General features: G+C 41.3%; 1 protein-coding gene across 2 annotated transcripts in view; it reads left to right on the top strand.

Annotated features, from left to right (window-relative positions):
• The window catches only part of PRUNE2 (prune homolog 2 with BCH domain), a 213,501-nt gene that overhangs the window by 162,653 nt on the left and 29,327 nt on the right, over positions 1–21,521 (top strand). For both annotated transcript variants that reach the window (XM_054727662.1, XM_054727663.1), the window contains 2 exons: positions 17,821–17,900; positions 19,832–20,032. In XM_054727662.1, coding sequence (XP_054583637.1) covers positions 17,821–17,900; positions 19,832–20,032 — 281 coding nt within the window. The remainder of the gene's footprint in view (positions 1–17,820; positions 17,901–19,831; positions 20,033–21,521) is intronic.

The raw sequence follows: 21,521 nt of genomic DNA, 5'->3' as shown, positions 1-21,521 counted from the left end.
TCTGGGAGGAAAACACCGCCTTTATGGAAATGTCTCTATTAGTAAATTACACATATTTAGGATAGCGATAGCTCAGTACTTTAAAAAACAGCTTGGACCTTGCCTTGCTCTGCAACTCAAAGACAAATAAAGAGGAGGTTATTGTCATTCAAAGTTAGCAACACCTAAACATCCCCAGGGGAGTTAGCTTTGTAATGCAAAATTACCCTTTTAGTCAGAAATAAGAGCTGAAGCTCACAGGTGCTTAGTGCTTAAGGATAATGGGCCAGATTGTTCTTCCTATTAACAACAAGTCAAATTAAGGCTCTCTTTGCTGCACCCAGTGAATTTTCATTTGGTTTTTCATTCTTGAATGGCTTTGTACTTGGGGGAGGATTTAGCTTGTATCAAAGGATCGGAATACCTCCTTGACCTCTAGATGTCATCCTTTCTAGCTAGCTAGAAGACAAGGTCTGGGGTTTGCACCTAGGTTCAGGTACTTAATAGAGGTTACAGTGGGAAAGTTGGAGTTCTCCTACAGAAAATAAAAAAATAAAAAAAGAAGAAGCTTTTTATTCTTCTTAGCTAGCCTGGAATTGCTTACATTTTGTTTGCATGCCAAGATTTTGCAGAAGCTTCACCCCTACCAAGCCCCTGATAGAATGTTGTTGTTGTTGTTTTTTAATTTGGGATGGGTTCTCAATTCCTTATCAATCCTAGTTAATAGGATAGTTGGGGTGAAAAGGGGCAGGGGGAAGAGTAGTGGGAGACAGATTCTGTCCTGTTTGTATCAGAGTTGACAACAATTACATACAGCTCCTTCTGGATTAATAACGGCAGGAATCGTGGGGTACTGGTCGATAGGTGTGCAAGAGGGTGTAGGAGAAGAGGCAGGGGTGGATGCTCCCTTTTTGAGCACCATATCATTTGAGGGCTCTGTCAAGCCATTTGCTTGCAATTTTGATAGTTGCCTGATTTTCTGTATTATTCTTGCATGCTGAACTTCAACTGCTAAGGTAATATAGGCTGAAATAAAGTCTTAGAATTCATTTTGACTCACTTCTTCAGTTTACAGGCAAGAAAATTAGTCCTTGTTAGAGTGAGTAATTGGATCAAGATTACACAGTCAGTGGCTGGGCTGGGATCAGAACCAGGGTGGTCTACCTCTTGATCTTGTGCTGTTTCCTTCCACCCCAGGGTCTTTGAGAAGCCTTTAGCAAAATCTGGTTCATATATTTGCATTTATCAGTGCTTTACAAAAAATGCAAATTTTAAAAAACCTAGTCTTCTATTTTTAAAGATAAAGTGGCATTTTCTAATTTCTTACAACCCTTAGAAATTTCGGGGGAAATGAAACTGAACACCGCTCTGTGCGTTTAGAACAAGATGCTATCCCTAAGGAATGCATGTGATACAGAGGTAATTACCATGCAATCTCTTACCTCACTTTAGTGGGGAGGAGGGGTAAAACAAATGGCTTGCAAAGCCCAAAGTGAAGTAAATTCCATAAGAGGTATAACCCAAGGGGCGCTGGGACCTCAGAGGTGGGAGAGCCTTGCTCCTTCTCGTTTGTTATAGAGGAGCAAGGACAGGACTCATGGATGAGGTAGATTCAGTAGTTGGGGGAAAGAGCATTTCAACAGAAGGGAATATAAATCAAACTGTAGAGGCCAGAGAACTATCAGCAAAATTTGAGAAACTAGGAGCTCATTTTGTCTGCAAGGCAGAGCATTTGGGGGCACCGAGGGTGGAAAGATCTAAATAGTGGAGAGCCCCGAGGGTCAAACAAAGACATTTATATTAAATGTGTTCGTTTTGGAAGTCAGTGTTTTGTGAGCTGGGTGTTGTGATTGGCAATAGACTGGCAATGAGGTGGGAGAGATGGGAAGCAAGATGGGAGGTGGTAGTCCACCTGAAACATAAGAAGATGGAATTGTGTCTGGGATGGAAAGAAGACAGGCAATTCCAGATCTGCAGAAATGGAAGGAAGGTATAGTGCTTCAAAATTGAGGGAGATGAGAATCTGCTGGGGAGGTGCCTGGGGAAGAATGGGCACACCCTGGGATAGATTATCATTTCACTCCTCATGATTGAGAGTCTGCAGCCTTGCTGCACTTGACTTAGTTAATAAAAGCAAGGGGAAGAAAGCATGATGCTCTCTCCTCTGAACAAGATAGAGCCAGCTTTGGAGAAGCCCTTGCAAAAAGCTAAACCCACATCTGATTAGTCAGCTCTAGGTCATGGTCCGAATGCTGGACCGTGGTTTCTATGACTGCACTTTCATTGTTACCAAGAGCACAGGTCTGCAAGCTTCTGTATCTACTGAGGTGGACCTATGTGGGTAGGGTGTGAAGAGGAGGGTGGCATCTCGTCCTCTTCCCTCCTGAGCAGTGTCTGTCTGACTCTAATCTTATAAGGAGAGAAAAGAGGACTCCTGGTTTGAGAACAGGCATCAGGCCAAATGGTGCCCCTGACAAGCTGAAGAACAGAATGGGTCTTCATTGTGAGCTTGGGGGCTGGGGACAAAGCCAGAGAAAGGGAGGAAGAGAGCTCAGATGTCATGTGTCCTCACTCCCTCCCCAGCCTGTCCCCAAGGTCCAGCCCAAATACTGCCTTTTGTCTGGTGGCTTCCAGGCTCACCCGCTCTGTGCCCACAGCTGGAGGAACTATTCCTGTCTCTGAAAGTCCGTGGCTAGCTCTCCTGGCATCTTACCCTACCTGTGCCGTTTTCTGTGGACCTGTATGTGTCCTTTTCTCTTTATTCTCCTAAATTTTAAAGTTCTCTGGTGGCAGAATGCGTGTTTGAACCATTCTCTTTGTAATACCCCCTTCCCCAGACTACTTTAACATTTTCTATATAGTTCTAGGACTGAAATGTTTGTTGAACTCCTACGAGAAAGACTAGCCTGGGAAGCAGACAGCGAGTACCAGAGAAGCTTCATCTGTCAAAGCTTGTGGGAACCTGGTTTGCAAACCCTAGGTGGGTAATCTAAATAGTTCAGGTGTAGTTTTGCCTGAAGATAGAGATCTTTCAAAATCTCCTTCAATTTAGAAATTCAGAAAGAAACACGGGCTTCCTGTAGTGCCCTAAAGAGCACGACTTAGTGTCCCAACCCAACAAGGAAGCCCCATTGATGAAGCTACAGTTGCCCATGAAGCGAGAGAACCACAGGAGGAATAAAAATTACACTTGGCAATTGCGTGTTTCTATGTCCAACTCCCAGAAATAGATGAAATTACAAGTTCTAAAAATGGCTCTCCTTAAAATAAAACAAGTGAAACCAACATGGTGTGATCTTAAGAGAGCAGCTGTATGTTAGAAGGGCAGGTAAATGGAGATGAGCGCTAGAGATTATTGGTTCATGGGAAGGTCAGTATTGATAACTGAAGGAAAGAAAGCTTGGGATGGAGTAAAGCCCCATCTCTGGGCTGGCCACGGGGAAGTTTTCTGTGTGCATCAGACTAAGTTTAGGGGTGATTAAAGGTTAAGTTCTTGATATAAGACCTGAGACTGGATTTCCCATGAGAAGCATTTACCAATTTATAATCTCAAGGTTTGTTTCTAACTAGCTTGATGGTTAGGTGGCCAATCGGAGGCTGTTAATTTTATTTTCAAGTACTACTAAATTTTATTCACCATTGGGACCTGGTAATTAGAAAATGTGAGGGATATACCAGACAGAGTCTTAGAATTCTATGTAATGTTATAATTCTGTGAACAATTATTTAAAAATATAAGCACGTTTTCCCCCTTAAATAACTGTCTACCTTTACACAATGAAGACATACCAATGGAAAATAGCTAAATGAACCAGATCTCCCTGTGAAGTTGGCATAGCTGTATGGTTACTGACTATATCTCCACAGAGAGTATGAAATTAATCAAGTCTCATAAATTAGTTTCATTGAGTGTGATTATACTATGCAGGGGCATGTGTAAGTAAAGGGGATGGCTTCTTTCTCGCAGTCTCAAGGGGCCTGACAGCTTCTCTCTGCCTCTAGCTCCGTCAGGCAGCAGGGCTTTCTCAAAGGGATGAAGGGAAGGACTGATAATGCCTCTTCCAGAGCTAAGATTCTTCTTGAAACTGGGGGTGCTGGTGAAAGCGGTCAGATACTGTATTACTTTACTAGAGCTGCCCTAACAAAGTACCACAGACTGGAAGTTTAAGCAACAGAAACTTATTTCTCACAATTCTGAAGGTTAGAAGCCTAAGAGCAAGGTGTCTTCAGGGTTGATTTCTTCTGAGGCCTCCTCTCCTTGGCTTGTAGGTGGCCATTTTTTCCCTGTGTTTTTTTTTTTTTTTTAATGAATCTTTATTGTTCAGATTACAATTGTTTCTCCTTTTTCCCCATATATCTCCCCACAACCCAGTTCCTACCCCCCCTCTGTTGTCCTTATCCATAGGTGTATGATTTTTGTCCAGTCTCTTCCCATACTCCCCACACAGACACCCCTTTCCCCCTGAGAATTATCAATCCACTCCCATACTATGCCTGATTCTATTAAGTTCACCAGTTTATTCTGTTCCTCAGATTTTTAATTCACTTGACTTTTAGATTCACTTGTTGATAGATATGTATTTGTTGTTCATAATTTTTATCTTTCTTCTTCTTTTTCCTCTTTTTAAAGAATACCTTTCAGCATTTCATATAATGCTGGTTTGGTGGTGATGAACTCCTTTAGCTTTTTCTTATCTGTGAAGCTCTTCATCTGCCCTTCAATTCTGAATGATAACTTTTCTGGGTAGAGTTGTCTTGGTTGTAGGTTCCTGCTATTCATCACTTTGAATATTTCTTGCCACTCCCGTCTGGCCTGCATGGTTTCTGTTGAGAAATTAGCTGATAATCGTATGGGAGCTCCCTTGTAGGTAACTAACTGTTTTTCTCTTGCTGCTTGTAAGATTCTCTCTTTGTCTTTTGCTCTTGGCATTTTAATTATGATGTGTCTTGGTGTGGTCCTCTTTGGATTCCTTTTGTTTGGGGTTCTGTGCGCTTCCTGGACTCGTAAGTCTATTTCTTTCATCAGGTGGGGGAAGTTTTCGTTCATTATTTCTTCAAATAGGTTTTCAGCATCTTGCTCTCTCTCTTCTTCTGGTACCCCCATAATTCTGATGTTGGTTCGCTTGAAGTTGTCCCAGAGGCTTCTTACACTATCTTCAACTTTCTGAATTCTCTTCTCTTCATGCTTCTCTGGAGGAGTGTCCTTGGCCTCTTTGTATTCCAAATCTTTGAGTTGATTCTTGCAATCCTCTAGTCTGCTTTTGGGTCTCTGTATAATATTTTTTATCTCAGTCAGTGTATGTTTAATTTCTAGTTGGTCCTCATTGAATTTATCGGCCTTTTCCATGAAATTCTTGAAAAACCTTATAACCGTGGTTTTGAACTCTATGTCCAGTCGCTTGTTCTCCTCCATTTGTTTGGTTTGTGATCTGTTTGCTTGCCTTCTCATATTCTCTGCTTCCCTAAGTTGGTAGGGTAGTTTTGTGTACAAGGTGTCCTATTGGTTCAACGAGTCAGCCTCCCAGTTACTTGAGGTGGACACTCTTGGTGTACCCTTGTGTACTGTGTGTCCCCCAGCAGGAGCTACAGCAAGGGCTAGTTTTCTCCTCCTTTGCTTGGGCGGTTTTGGAGCAGTCTGACTGGAGCTGCAGTTAATTTGGTTGAGCTGCCCCAGAACAGGCCATTTATATGCAAAAGCCGCTGAGTGGAGCCTGGGCGGGTTTGTAGAATGTGTGGGGTGGGGTCTCAGGGCTGGGCGGGGTCTCAGGGCGTCACTAGGCTGGGGCATGGCCAACGGCGATGGCTGCCGTCAGCTGTCTCTGCCTTTCCACTTTTCCAAGTCCCTGCGCCCCGCGCTCCAGCGCAGTAAAACAATGATTGCTGGGCGCACCTCTGCAAAAAAGTCACTCTCACTTTCCGACCTGATGGCCGAGAGTCCAGCTTCTCCCCGTAGGTGCCTGGGTCCCCCGAGTGTCCCCAGAAACTGGATTTCAGAGTGATCGGGAGCTTGTCTCCCTTTGGGTTGAAGTAATGGCTTTATTTTAACTTACTTGCCTCTTTGAAGACCTTATCTCCAAATACACTCATATTCTGAGGTCCTGAAGGTTAAGATTTCAACATATGAAGTTGGGTGGGGTGGGGGGGTGAGTGGACAAAATCCAGCTCATAACAGTTACCTGAGGAATGTGACAGTGAATGTGCTGGGAATCCCTGTTGGTTCCATGATGAGTGGCTGGCCCATACTTCGTTTGTCATTCTTCATAAGGGTTGAGTCTAAGGGTTGATTCACGGGTTCCATGACCACCTTGGAAACTCACGGTGACCATGGGAGGCTTAGTTTAGCCCCAAATCTTCTAATAACAGTAAGAGTAATATTAAATAATATGAGTAATAGTAAATATTACAATATAATATGAGTAATATTTTTTGAAATTTTTATTATTTCATGTTTGTATCATCATCAAATTCACACTGCTCAAAAAAAGTGGTGGTTTTTTTTTTTTTTTTTTTTTACAATAAACATCTTTTACATATACCTTGGTATATATCTGTGAACATTCTGTGCTACCTGCATTTAAATTTTTTAGAAATACAGCCCCAAACTATCATTAACTTATGTACTTTATACTCACACAACCCCATTTTGGAGTGCCACTTGCACAAAATATTAAAGCACAATTTTCAAAACACATCCAACTTTGAGAAATGAAATTTTATTCAAGTTGTTTTCATCTAGAGCAGGGCTCAGCTAGGGCCCCAGGTCAAATCTAGTCCACTGCCTGCTTTTGTCCCTAAAGTTCTATTGGGACACAACCACAACACAACCACCCTTTTTCATTTACATATTGTTTATGGCTACTTTTGTGTGACAATCGTTGAGTAGTTGTGACGGAGACTGCAAAGCCTAACATATTTAGTGTCTGGCCCTTTACAGAAAAACTTTGCTGACCCAGCTCTAGAGAAGTTAAAGGCTAAAGTCCTCTACCACGCCCTGTGGATCAGCAGATAGAACTGCGTGAGCAGCAGCTGAAGAGTCTCCATGTAGGCGCCTGTTGTTCACATTTCTGGCGCTGGTGCCAGCTTGTCCATGCTCTTGAGTGACTTAGGGGAAGAAAATCGATCTAAGACAGTGCAGATGTTGCATTGCCCTGTGAGGAGAGAGGAACCCTTGTGAGTATATTTCTTTGGGCAGGAGCTTAGGACATGGAGGCATTTACAGACAGGTCTGCACCGCGGAGAAATTCCCGGCGGCGCTGAGCTGCTGAAGTGGGAGGTGGGCGGGGTTGCAGGAGTCTGTGCTGAGACTTCCACCTGGCACTGCAGACTTGAACCCTGAAGACAAACAATGGTGCACTTCTCTTCCCCCTGCCTTCCTAAGAACCTCATCCTTGCTTAGCCTCACCTGCCCCAACAGGTTCATAATGTTGTCAGAGAGGAGCTTGTATCTAAGGGAGAGGGCACAGTGAAATCTACACTGGGTGAACTTTACCTATTAAGTTTGTAGCAGTTACTTCTTTGTAATTCACATCTGTAAGAGTCACCTAACTTTTCTAAATTATTTTTTCACAAAAACTTAACTAATTATATTAATTTGTTGGTAGGGAATTTTGATAGTCAAGTTCTAATATGTGGCAAGAATGAGGAGCATTGTCCTGACCGGTTTGGCTCAGTGATGGAGCATTGGCCTGTGGACTGAAGGGTGATTCCGGTGAAGGGCATGTACCTCGGTTGTGGGCACATCCCCAGAAGGAGGTGTGCAGGAGGCAGCTGATTGACGTTTCTCTCTCATCGATGTTTCTAACTCTCTATCCCTCTTCTTCTCTGTAAAAAATCAATAAAATATATTTAACAACAACAACAAAAAAAGAATGAGGAGCATTTACCGAAGAAGAGAGCATCTTTACGAATCTAAATAAGGCAGTTTGTTCAAAAAGTATTTGTTTAGACATTTCCATCACATTAGGCCCTAAGCATTGGGAGTGCCTGCCCTCCATGCATCCCCCATTTACAACCAAGGATTTAATTATTGTCTGAAAAGCAAATGGTTTACATGGTATTTAAAGGCTTTCCTTCTATTCCTGCTCACTGTTTCTCAAACTTTAGTGTTCATAAGATATACTGTAAAGAATTTTACACACAAAACTGCATATACTACAATTCAGGGAGCAATTCAAGAACTTACCCAAGGGTCATGTGTACTGCAAGTGATTTTTGCTACCTGCAGATTTTTAGAATCCAGCCCTGGGTAAGGAGACAGCATCATGCCCTTCTCCTCTGAGAACAGATGGCTATGGTATGTGGGTTTTTGCAGAACCCCCAGAGAATGTGATAAGTGGGTGAGTGCTCAGTGCCCATCTTGCTTTTGTCTACTGTCTTCCACTTTCCTTACTGTCACCCCCTTCTTCATCTGCCTCAGCTGCTGACTTCTAGGGGCCACAGCACTTCTGTTCTAGGGGGAGTGAGGCCCAGCTGGGCAGCTAATTGTTGCCAAAGACCTCATTTCATGAGCTCAGACCCAGCTTCCTCTTTGTCATGGGACCCACGCTCCCATCCTTTCCTGGGTATCAGCTTGATGAAGCCGAGTGTGAAACCAGTCCTGCCTCCTAGTTGAGTAATTTGATAAGTGCCCTAGGGCTTACAGAGCGCCCTGTACTCCTGCCTCAAATTGTGCAGCCTCCTTTATCAGACAAGAATCCTGAAATGGCAGTCCTCCAACCACTGGGCTTTAAAGGGCTAATCTTTGTACTTAACAAAGGAAGGTGCGCACCTTCTGAAAGGTTGCGTTTGTGTTTTTTCTGTTTTCTCTTTATCTCCGTTTCTAGAGAGAGTAACTTTATCAGTTCAGTATATCTTACTTGACTAGAAGGAAGCCAAGAGAATTTTAGGAACTCTGACATAAAGGTACTTTCTCTTTATGTAATCATTTCCCCAAAATATAGCAGCATAGCCATGCAGTATTTTTCTAAAGAACAATTAACATTTTAACCTGCTACCTCACTTCTATGGAGTTGTATTTTTCAGTTGCCAATCTTGTAAGAATGATTTGTTGCCCCAGAGGGCTGCCGGTGTCCGGTGTCCATGCTTGTCAGGAAACATTACCATCTAGAAATGCTGTCTCTGTGTGTGTAAGGCCAAGTCTTGGCTCACTGCTTGTTTCCTATTGAAAAGCACCTGAGCTCAGGCCAGGCTAATCCTTCAACAACAACTAAATCCCTCCAGATTCAGAAATGCTGGAAGGATGTAAAATGTGGAATGTGCTTACCTCTGTACCTGGACTAAAGGCACGAAGGTGCATTTAACTGTGTCCAAAAGTTTTGCATTTGTGCTCCTTCACTCTGTGGTGTCAGGACTGCCGTGCGTCTGGGTGCTGGCTTCCTCATTAAGAAGCATAAGTACCAGAAACACAAACTCTACTCCTGCACATGGGACCCGTTCTCAAACTGGAGAATTCCAGTCATGTCCCCTTTCCCCTGCTTGGTGGTGTTCATGATTAAATAACATTGCTTCACATAAGGGCATAGTTTTTCCAGCTTCCTGTGTCGAGTTGGACCCTTAGTTAATTGAGTCCATTATTTCCTAATATCTGAATTTAAGGCTATTTTTCCGTAGAAATTTCTCCAGCTGCTTTCACAAGTTTTTATATCTAGGACTTTATTGTTCGGTTACTTATAAGTGTGTTTTTCAGTTTTCAAACTGTCTGTTAGTGATTGATTTCTAGATATATGGCCCTGAAGTCCGAGAATACTGACTTTTGGTGTTTCATGAGATATTCTATTTAGTTGTGGGTTTTTTTTGTGAGTCTGAAAAAATTGTGTATTTTTATTGAGTGCAAATCTGTCCAATAGATCAAGTTATATCATTACATTGTTTAGGTCTTCTATAGTCTTATGTATTTTTTCAGGTTGATTTATAAATTCTTAAGAAGTATATTCAAATTATTTCCCATGGAATTAATTTCTCTTTATAATTTATATCCAGTTTTTGTTTCATTTTTAGGCTATGCTGTTAAAAGCATATTGGCTCTGGATTATTATTACATCTTCTCAATTAGTCTTTTTATCATAAAATAATAACTTATCATTAAAATGCTTTTCTGACTAAAGTGTTTTTTTTAATTTGACTTTAATGTTGTTGGTACTAGCTTTCCTGTGGTTAGTATTTCTGATATATCTTTTTATATCACTTTATTACCAACATTGTTATTTTTTAGATGCCCCTATTTTAAGCAGCATGGCTGCTCAGGGTAGGTAACCCTACCTGCTTAGACAAACAACCCAAATCTCACTGCTTTATCACAACGAAGGTTTAAAAATTACTCTTTAATCATTACAATCTCTTTCATATTGGGTGGGGTTTTTTTTAGGACTTTTATTATTAATCCTTCTGTTTACTGGATCTGCTGGCAATCTCCCATAGTGTTTCTTTTCTAGTGTAGTGTATAGTCTTTTTTTTGGGGGGGGGGCCGGGGGAGAGGGGCTATTTTGGTATGAACTTACCTTTCGGAGAATTTTTTCTTTCCCCTAGGTAGATTCCCAGTGAATCCTATGTTGTAAAAGTAGCACTACCAAGTGGTCACATTTGATTCTTCTGGAACCCTAGGCTAGGTCTAGGTCTTCAGTGGTCCTAGATGAATTTTCATTTTAATTTCTTGACTTGGGTTTCCTGCATCATTCAGGTAATATAAATTAAGACATGCTTGGCACACGGTTAGTGTCTCCAATTCTCATGGGTTGTTTTCCACCCAAGATTTCAAGCAGACTAGGCTTTCCAAGGCCAAAGGGTAGGGTTTGTTCTCATCCCCTTTTATTAAGGAGGCAGTTCTTGAAGGTTCAAGGCCTCATTTAGAAAGTTCACATCTAGGCCTTTCTTCTAGTACCTGGAGATCACTTGTCCTAAGGCCTATGTCCAGTCCAAAACCTGTGGGCTACCTTCTCATTAGCTTTCTAGAATAACTCTTTATTTCTGGCATCTGGGTAAATGTATTAAATACTTTTTGGGTGTTCTATCTTATACGGCATTTCTTTGTATTCATGATGTTACCTGGCATTATACCCAGCCAGACACTTTTTTTTTTTTTTTTAATGAATCTTTATTGTTCAGATTACAATTGTTTCTCCTTTTTCCCCACATATCTCCCCACCACCCAGTTCCTACCCCCCCTCCTCCCTTACCTCCCCCCGCGCTGTCCTTCTCCATAGGTGTATGATTTTTGTCCAGTCTCTTCCCATACTCCCCACACAGACACCCCTTTCCCCCTGAGAATTATCAATCCACTCCCATTCTATGCCTCTGATTCTATTAAGTTCACCAGTTTATTCTGTTCCTCAGATTTTTAATTCACTTGACTTTTAGATTCACTTGTTGATATATATGTATTTGTTGTTCATAATTTTTATCTTTCTTCTTCTTTTTCCTCTTTTTAAAGAATACCTTTCAGCATTTCATATAATGCTGGTTTGGTGGTGATGAACTCCTTTAGCTTTTTCTTATCTGTGAAGCTCTTTATCTGCCCTTCAATTCTGAATGATAACTTTGCTGGGTAGAGTAGTCTTGGTTGTAGGTTCCTGCTATTCATCACTTTGAATATTTCTTGCCACTCCCGTCTGGCCTGCATGGTTTCTGTTGAGAAATTAGCTGATAATCGTATGGGAGCTCCCTTGTAGGTAACTAACTGTTTTTCTCTTGCTGCTCGTAAGATTCTCTCTTTGTCTTTTGCTCTTGGCATTTTAATTATGATGTGTCTTGGTGTGGTCCTCTTTGGATCCCTTTTGTTTGGGGTTCTGTGCGCTTCCTGGACTCGTAAGTCTATTTCTTTCATCAGGTGGGGGAAGTTTTCGTTCATTATTTCTTCAAATAGGTTTTCAGCATCTTGCTCTCTCTCTTCTTCTGGTACCCCCATAATTCTGATGTTGGTTTGCTTGAAGTTGTCCCAGAGACTTCTTACACTATCTTCAACTTTCTGAATTCTCTTCTCTTCATGCTTCTCTGGAGGAGTGTCCTTGGCCTCTTTGTATTCCAAATCTTTGAGTTGATTCTTGCAATCCTCTAGTCTGCTTTTGGGTCTCTGTATAATATTTTTTATCTCAGTCAGTGTATGTTTAATTTCTAGTTGGTCCTTTTTCATATCCTCAAGGGTCTCATTGAATTTATCGGCCTTTTCCATGAAATTCTTGAAAAACCTTATAACCGTGGTTTTGAACTCTATGTCCAGTCGCTTATTCTCCTCCATTTCTTTGGTTTGTGATCTGCTTCCTTGCCTTCTCATATTCTCTGCTTCCCTGAGTTGGTAGGGTAGTTTTGTCTACTAGGTGTCCTATTGGTTCAACGGGTCAGCCTCCCAGTTACTTGAGGTAGACACTCTTGGTGTACCCTTGTGTACTGTGTGTTCCCCAGCAGGAGCTACAGCAAGGGCTAGTTTTCTCCTCCTTTGCTTGGGCGGTTTTGGAGCAGTCTGGAGCTGTAGTTGGTTAAGCTGCCACAGAACAGGCCATTTATATGCAAAAGCCGCTGTGTGGAGCCTGGGCGGGTTTGTAGAATGTGCGGGGCGGGGCCTCAGGGCGGGGCGGGGTCTCAGGGCGTCACTAGGCTGGGGCGTGGCCAACGGCAATGGCTGCCGTCAGCCGTCTCTGCCTTTCCACGTTTCCAAGTCCCTGCGCCCCGCGCTCCAGCGCAGTAAACAATGATTGCTGGGCGCACCTCTGCAAAAAAGTCACTCTCACTTTCCGACCCGATGGCCGAGAGTCCAGCTTCTCCCCGTAGGCGTCTGGGTCCCCCGAGTGTCCCCAGAAACTGGATTTCAGAGTGATCAGGAGCTTGTCTCCCTGCGGGTTGAAGAAAAGCCGCGCACCCAGCCGCCCGCCGCCGGCCCGATTCGCGTGCCTCCGTACCTCAGCTTTTCAGCGATTATGCTCCTTTCTCTTCTCAGCTGTAAATCTTCCACTGAGCCAGCTTTTCCGTGGTTCTGGGTGGTAGACGTTTTTGTCTTTTAGTTGTGTTTTTGAAATTGTTGTGTGAGGCAGCAGATTAGTTGTTTAACTATGCCGCCATCTTGGTTCCTCCCCAGCCAGACACTTTTTAGCAAAGAGAGGAAGTCTCAGAGTAAGAGAATGTAATAGTATTGTTTTATTTTGATTATATTTCATTGATATGCATATTTTAGGCAAGTGATTCTAATTTCCATAAATATTAGTGATGCAAGCATTTTTTTCAAAATAAATCTATTTAGCTAAAATAAGTCAATTTAAAGAAAAATATTAAATTTATAATTGCTAGATGGCTATGAGAAAACCATAAAGGTAATATATTAATATTCATGCTTATGGAATAACAAAGAGTATTTGATGCCCTTCCTAACTTTTGTCACCATTTTTTTTTGTCACCATTTTTAAAAAAATGTTCTTTCATGCTTTAGCAACACAGACAAGAAGATGTGTACCATCAACATGACCCTAGGCTGAGAATGTAGGAAATAGGTTATCCAGTTTAGGATAACAGTATGAATCAGATATTCCCTTCAAAACAAGCAGTAAAGATTAAGAGGTGGTAACAAAGAAACCCATCTCAGGGAAAAACACAACAAAAATTCCTTTCTTGTTCATATATCTAGCGAGCTTTAGTCGGGGGCCTCAGCGCCTACAGCCTGCCAGAGCCTCTCTGTGGCCACCAAGGCACTTGCTCCTAATTCTTCTGACCAGAATTGACACCTGCCACTCCCATTCTCATTTCATTTGTCAAAGCAACTCACGTGGTCGCCCTAATTTCACAGGAGAGCAGGAAAGTACAATTTTACCATGTACCCAAAGGCTGAGACCCAGAAATAGTTGATGAAATAATTGGTTCCTAATGACTTAGAAACCATTCAGTAAACAACAGTTCTGGATCCATCCTCTAGATGGAGACCTGGAGCTGAGCATCTGTTTGGGAGGTCAGCCCTAGCAGAGTCACACTAGTGTGTTTACAACGCCCTCAGCTGCTTTGGTAGGTAGCTCCAGTCTGTACACAGAAAACCCCAAATTAAGTAGTTGCTATGGCTTGATAAGGAAGAACGTCCCTTCACACTGGACTGATTTGTTACCTAACTGATCCCAAGAGGCTTCCATTACCAATTGTAAACCTCCATTCTGTTCAATCACCAAGTACTCTGTTTGACCAGTTCGTTTCTACAAATATTTATGGACCTGACGTGCGAATGTGGCTGAAGTATTTACAGTCCGTGCACCCTGGGTTCAGCTTTCCCTCTCTGTCCCTGGGGTTTCCTAAAATGTCTGCAATATCCACAAGTTTGAGAGAGTGCCTCTGCTCTGATCACCCCCCTGATCACAGCCTTCAGTGTTTACCTTCCCCCACATAGGCCACATCTGGCTTTCTAGCACCTTCTTGACGGGGTCTCTGCTCTGTGTTACAAAGAAATATTAAGAGACAAGAGCTCTACTCACTAAGGTTCCGTGGCACTACAGGCTCTGTGGGGATCTGTGCTTGCGGTACTGAAATTTTCCCTTACCTGGGTTGATACTAAAATTATAGCAACTTTAATTATGTTTTGTCCAACCATGACACATATTTCAGTTAAATCGCTGATCCTGCTATTATGGTAAAAATGAGGGGAAGTAATACCTTAAATTTATTCAATGCTTTATAATTTACAGAATTTTTTCATGCGTTTTATATTCTCCACAGTCACTGTGATGTTAGGTATTTATTAACACCAATTAAAATCACAAAGATGGTCAGCTAACTTCCTCAGAGTTAATTAGCTTATCAGTACTAACACTGGAACTATAACCTCGTATCTAGGACTCTTTCAATTATTCTAAATGTTGCCCATAACTTACAAACGGTAACAAAACCTACAAAAATTTAAGACTGATACTGTCTATTTAAAAAACCTTTATATTTACTTTGCAGTTAAGGTCAGTACCCTTATAGATTCTGTCAGGCCATTAGTGAGTGGTATGCTATCTTTTTTTTTTTTTTTTTTAGGTTGACTCGTAGGCAGAAAATAATGTATTTGTACATTTCGGGTATTTTAACCTCGATAACTCAGTATTTATCAGGGTTTTACTTCTACCAGGTGCTGGAGTAATAACAGTAAAGAAGACAGACATAGTTTCTGCCCTCATGAAGTTTCAAGGCTAATGGAGAAGGCAACTATAATAGATGGCAAAAGAACTACAACAATAATAGATAACATTTTTATTCTTTCAGTGTTATTTTCAGGCATTGCACATCCTTCTTCTCTTATTGGTGAGCAAACTGAATAACTTGCCATATGACAAGTGACAGACTAAGATTTGAATCCAGCTGCTCTCAACAGCAGCCTTTGGTCACTTTATAGGTACTGCAGTGCAGGGTCAATGTCAAGGAGAAGACACAGAAAACTTCAGATGACAAGGATCATTGTAAAGAACAGCATGGGAAACCCAGACATCCACCTCTCTGGGCCCCAGGACTTTCTGAACTGGGGCCTAGTGCAGGCCTTTTTTTTTCTTCTCACCACTCCCACCTCTACCAACAGACAGTTTGGTCTGCTGCCACCTCGTGTGATGTGTCTGTGTTCGACACAGATTATCTTGTGCCTTTGATTCACACACCAATCTCTTGCTCTCTGTTTTTCTGTTAGGGTGCAGGCTTCATTTTAGAGAACACACATGGTAGAAGTCACCGCAAACGTACTAAGAAAGAAAGTCCCCGAGGTTGTGTTTTTGAAGGGTCTGTGGGGTTGATGGGTAAGGACACCGGCATTTACTTCACTCTGAGGAACAGCATTAAGTTATTGGTGATTGTCATCATTATTTTAATCCCATTGTCCCATCTCCACCACAAGAGTGAGACTGGTCTCTTTTGTTCCTCTATCAGTGATGGGCAACCTTTTGAGCTTGGTGTGTCAAACTTCGCCAAAAAACTGGGCATAACTCGGGTAGTGTGTCACTTTGAGGAAAAAACTAACTCCAAGATTCCAGTCGCAAATGTTTCATCCTCAGGAGCAGCAAATGTTTCATCCTCAGCATGCGGCCGCGTGTCATCAGAAATGGCTACGTGTGTCAGTGCTGACACGCGTGTCATAGGTTCGCCATCACTGTATATCCTCAGCACAGTGGTCAGCAAACTCATTAGTCAACAGAGCCAAATATCAACAGTACAACGATGGGAATTTCTTTTGAGAGCCAAATTTTTTAAACTTCTTCTAACGCCACTTCTTCAAAATAGACTCACCCGGGCCATGGTATTTTGTGGAAGAGCCACACTCAAGGGGCCAAAGAGCTGCATGTGGCTCACCAGCTGCGGTTTGCCAATCACTGCCTCAGCACATAGTACACACTCAATACATATTCGTTGAATAAATGAAGAAGTACAGTTATCACTAGAGGTGTAGAGTTTTGTTTTCATCAGAGTGTTATTGATAATTAGGATTTTGAATTGGATCCTGGAGAGTTTGATCATCTACATAAGCAAACTCCAAATGTTTGATAGACCCAGATTGAAGTGGAGAGAAGGCTCAATAAGAGAGAAAGAGAGGGACTAAATTTAGAACTTAACAATAAGGTTTATCATGGTTAAATTTGGATTAGTGTCTACATCACAAGGATTCACCCCGGATGAGTGAAGTTATATGGAAGCCACCAAGAAGATAAATACATTATCATGATAAATGAGGATTTACTGAATGAGGGATGGGAGATGAAAATAAGTCAAGAGGAATTGACTGAACAGTGTGGCCAGTTTCCTACAAGAGCATATAAATTTGTCACAGTTTTCCTCAGTATTTTTCTATTCCCCTACACTTGTCTTACCAAGTAGGCTAACATAAATGGCCCTGGGCTTGGCATTGATTAGAGAGCAGAGATGGTAACTCATGACTGGAACCATCTTTACCAATATGTAATTCACAATGAATTTAAAATTTTTAAAGAATTAAAGAAAATAACATTGGTTGATACTTTCTTAGGACTTTTAGGTATTTTACTTAATTGCTTAATCTTTTCGACAACTCATGAGGTAGGTGGTATACTAGTATCCCTATCCTATATAATAAAAGGCTAATATGCAAATTGACCGAACAGTGGAATGACTGGTCGCTATGATGCTCACTGACCACCAGGGGCCGGACACTCACCACTGGAGCTGCCCCTTGGTGGTCAGTGCACTCCCACAGGGAGAGCACCACTCAGCCAGAAACCGGGCTCTCAGCTGGCAAGCGCAGCGGCGGTGGCGGGAGCCTCTCCCGCCTCCAGCAGCACTAAGCAGCAGTGAGCCGAGCAATAAGGAGTAACAAGCGAGGGGTCCTGGACTACAAGAGGGTGCAGGCCGGGCTGAGGGACATCCCACCCCCACGAGTGCATGAATTTTGTGCACCGGGACTCTAGTTTTACAAATAAAGAAAGTGAGACCAGCAGAGTATACTTTTCTCGGCCCATGTTATTTAAGGGATCTGCTCAAATTTACACAGAGGAAGAGATATATACAAAGTCAGTTCTATCTTTACTCCAAAGCACATATATTCCTTTCTTATTGAAAAATATATATTACTCTCTTAAGTATATTTTATTAGTGCTTTGCTTTTCCTGTTTCTGAGTTTTTTTACTTGGGGTGTATTTACTTATGTGAGCTGGTAGGAGGAGTGACAGGCCGCATGTACCGAGTGACATTGGTGTCCATGGTTCTCATTCACAGTAACCAAGAAGGTCTTCATTCTAATTTATGGCCACTTAGAGTGGATTCAGTACATGTACTTGATTCATTCCACGTGAATTAAAAATACTATCCTGGAATCTCAGTGGTCCCCTTTCAAAGAAAATTAAACCCCACACAACTTTGAACACTCTTTGCTTTGCTGTCTTTCAGACCACTGCCAGAGGATGTAGGAATGGACATCCCCTTTGAGCAGGGAATGCTGAGTCCTGGTGCTGCAGACATGAGGCCAGGTGAGAGGAGTATTTGTTTATTTCCTTCAGTGCTATTCTATATTCAAACATTTTCATTATTCAGTGAGAGAACACTTCCTATGCCTCCAACTTGTGAAGAAAGGGAGGGAAAATATGTGTGAAGAAGGTGTTAGGCTCAATTTGGTTAATTTCAGGGTTGACTTGAATATTGATGCTCACTAGTGAGGGCCACCTTTTATATTCTGAGCCATGGCCTTATCTGGCAGTGTTTCCACTTCCTGTGATAACTGGCTACTGTATATCATAATAGCAATTTCTAACTAACATCTAAGTTCACCAACTTTATACTTAGTGTGAGAATGTTTAAAATTAGAAATGTGATACCAAGAAGGCTCAGTAACCTGGTTATTAAAAAGAAAGAAAGAAAAAGAAACCCTATACTCTAAGGGTGTGCAACCTAAGGCATATTCAAAAAGGAATTTTAAATTAATATTTTGCAATCTATGTGACTTCCACTTTGTCCTTCTACTAAGGACACTTCTTTGAACTGTACCAGCTTCAGGATCATACCAAGATTCTGAATCCTGACCCTATCAGCCAAACCTGAAATGGAGTAGGAAGAAGGGAGTCAAATTTTTTTTTTTGTCTAAGCATTTAAGTACATTCTTCAGAATACTAGTCATGTGACTTTTTTTTTTTACTGTTAACAGTTTTACAGGTGATCCAATTCCCCCCTCCCCTCTTTGCTCCCTCTACCCAACCCACACCTCACCCCAGACCCTTACCACACTATAGTCAGTGTCCATGGCCTATGCATATGTGGCTATTTAAATTAATTAAAGTTAAAATAAATTGGAGAAATTCAGTTCTTCAGATACACTAGGTTTATTTCAATTCCTTAACATTTCTATTGTTACAAAGATTTCTTCTGGATAGTACTGTTCTGAGAATTTCTGTAATATAGAAATCCATTGTTTTTCAAACTTATTGGTCACTAGAAACTTTTTCAAATAATAAAAACATTATACGTAACATGGTTTGGGTGATGTTCTATACAGAACATCTTAATGGCAAAAAAAAACAAAAACGGTGTTAACTTCCTTATGAAAAGACCAGATTTGAATTCCAGAATTGAGAGGTATACCAGAAGGCCTTCAAAATACTTTGTGAAAGAGAATCGTGAAATTTCGATTTTTAGGAATATTTAATTAGGATCAACTTGATTAAAAATTACTTCTCCAGCTCTTCTTCTGTTAAGTGAATGACACATTAGTGGCAAGATATACATATTACAATTAAAATGTAGCAGCTACTTCCAGGAGCCTTAACATAAGACCATCTCCTTAAGGTATGGGAACCAATGACAAACAATATTGGCATAAGAGGTAATGTAATGACTGCTCAATAATTTTAAAAAATGTAATCTGGGAGGATACCTCAGTTTTATTAAAAATAAAGAAAGAAAGAATGCCAGCCAAAGAAATATCACTGCACATCATCTGCAGAGTTATCAGAAGCTGAAGAAAAGTGTTTGGGGGCTATCTGGGAACATAGCAGAAAAAGTTCTTACCCTCCATTCCATAGGATTAGTCTGCATGAACCATGATCAGTTATATGTAAGCTTAACTGTCTTTCTTATACAACACACACCATAAAATTAAATTTCATATTATATCAGTTTTAAGTTCTGAAATCTGAGCAGGGCAGTACTGAAAACTAGTTTTCTGCCAATTTAGCGATGGCTCCCACTTCCTATTTCTACACGGCCAGGGCTGATGGGGCTGAGACAAGCCAGCACTGAGGCCACTGGTCAAGAAGGGGGTTCTAAATCCCAGAGAAGGATATTTTTTTAGCAGGTCTACCTTCGCTAAAAAGGCTTTACAGGTGTTTTTCCATTGGGTCCCACAATCACCCTTGGCAGTCATGTATATGGTCTAATACCTCATGTGTTTATTCTGTTTCTTCTTTAGAACCACCCAATTCATTGGATCTTAATGACCCTCATCCTCAGAGAATCAAGCTCACAGCCCCAAATATCAATCTTTCTCTGGACCAGAGTGAAGGGTCTGTTCTCTCAGATGATAACCTGGACAGTCCAGATGAAATTGATATCAATGTGGATGAACTCGACACCCCTGACGAAGCTGATTCTTTTGAGTACACTGGGCATGGTAAGTTGCCAAGTTGGCAAGGCCAACATTATGTGAAAAGTGAAAGATTATCTCAGTGGCATTAATAACAAACCTCCCATTTTGTTGCTGTTGGCTCTTTTCTGTGATTTCTGGAAGCTTCTATTTGTATCTCGGCTCATAGGTGGCTGTGATTGACAGTTTAGAGCTTGTCAAAGGTCACGCATAGCCATTGCTCTTTTGTTAAACCCCTACTCTATTCCAGACCTATGCTAGGCACTGGGATTGAGAGAAGGCTGTTACATGCTGTATTGTAAGAAAATTGGAGCTGGGTTTGCAGAGAAGAAGAATTTAATCTGGAAGGAAGATAAAATTTGAAGCAGAGAATTACCAATTTCTCTGTACAAGCTTCCACTATCTGAAATGTTCTTCTCCCAGATTCTTACATAGCTGCTCCCTTCTCTTTATTCAGATCCCCACCCCCACCATCCAGTCACTCTCTATCCTGGTGCTCATTTTATTTTCCATATCACTAATTAAATAACACTAATCATGTTATTTAACTAATTGTCTGCATGTTTATTGTCTTTCTCTTCCCACTAGAGTGTCTGATCCATGAGGGCAGGGAAGGACGAGTGGAGTAGGCTGTGGTGAGGGAAGAATAAAAAGGGAGAAAATAAAAAGTTTCTGCATCAAACACAGACACTTCTAATACGAATATCAGTCTCATTTTAATTCTTTCTCTTGCTCAATGATATGGGGTTTGTTATGGAATCTAATGAACAAAATAAACTAACAAAATAGAAACAGACTCATAGGTATAGAGAAGAGACTGACAGCTGTCGGAAGGAAGAGGGGTTGGGAGGTTGGGTGAAAGAGAAGGGATTAAGCAAAAACAAATCAAAACAAAAAACCCTCATAGACACAGACAACAGTAAGACCATTACCAGAGGGAAAGGGGGGTGGGGGAGAGTAGAAGAGGGCAAGAGTATGTTTCTACTTTGTTTGTTAGTTTTAATAAATTCAATTAGAATAGATAAATAAGTAAATAAAATACTTTTGCTCTATAAAAGAATTGAAATACCATTACTAAATGATGCCTTGACTTTTAGAGCCATGTTCATTCCAGCAGTGTCATTCCTAGGGGAACATAATTAGGACATTCATCAAATTAGTGAATTAATTCCACCAATGGTCATTGAGCCACCAGGGTCTACAAGGTTGACCAGCACAGATTGAGTCCTTGCCATCACAGAGCAGAAGGCTTTATCTCCTCAACCTCATAATAAAAAGAAATAAAAAATTAAAAAAGGAAGTGGGTAAACTACTAATTCTACAGTTTATGCTGTTTTAAGTAGTGATTTTATATTGCATTTTTGTCATGCTTTTGAATTTCTATAGTCGTCTGGGCATTTGACCCTATAGGTTGAAATACACAAATAAGAGGCCAAAGAAGGGCTTCCATTCATACTGTTTTCTACCATCTCAGAGGCTCTTCCCCAGCTACTCCATCCATCCCAGCGACCCCCAG

This window comes from Eptesicus fuscus, chromosome 15 (assembly GCF_027574615.1).
Source record: "Eptesicus fuscus isolate TK198812 chromosome 15, DD_ASM_mEF_20220401, whole genome shotgun sequence".
Lineage (NCBI taxonomy): Eukaryota > Metazoa > Chordata > Mammalia > Chiroptera > Vespertilionidae > Eptesicus > Eptesicus fuscus.
Note: the sequence above shows the minus strand (reverse complement) of the source record. Positions and strands in the feature narration are given on the sequence as shown.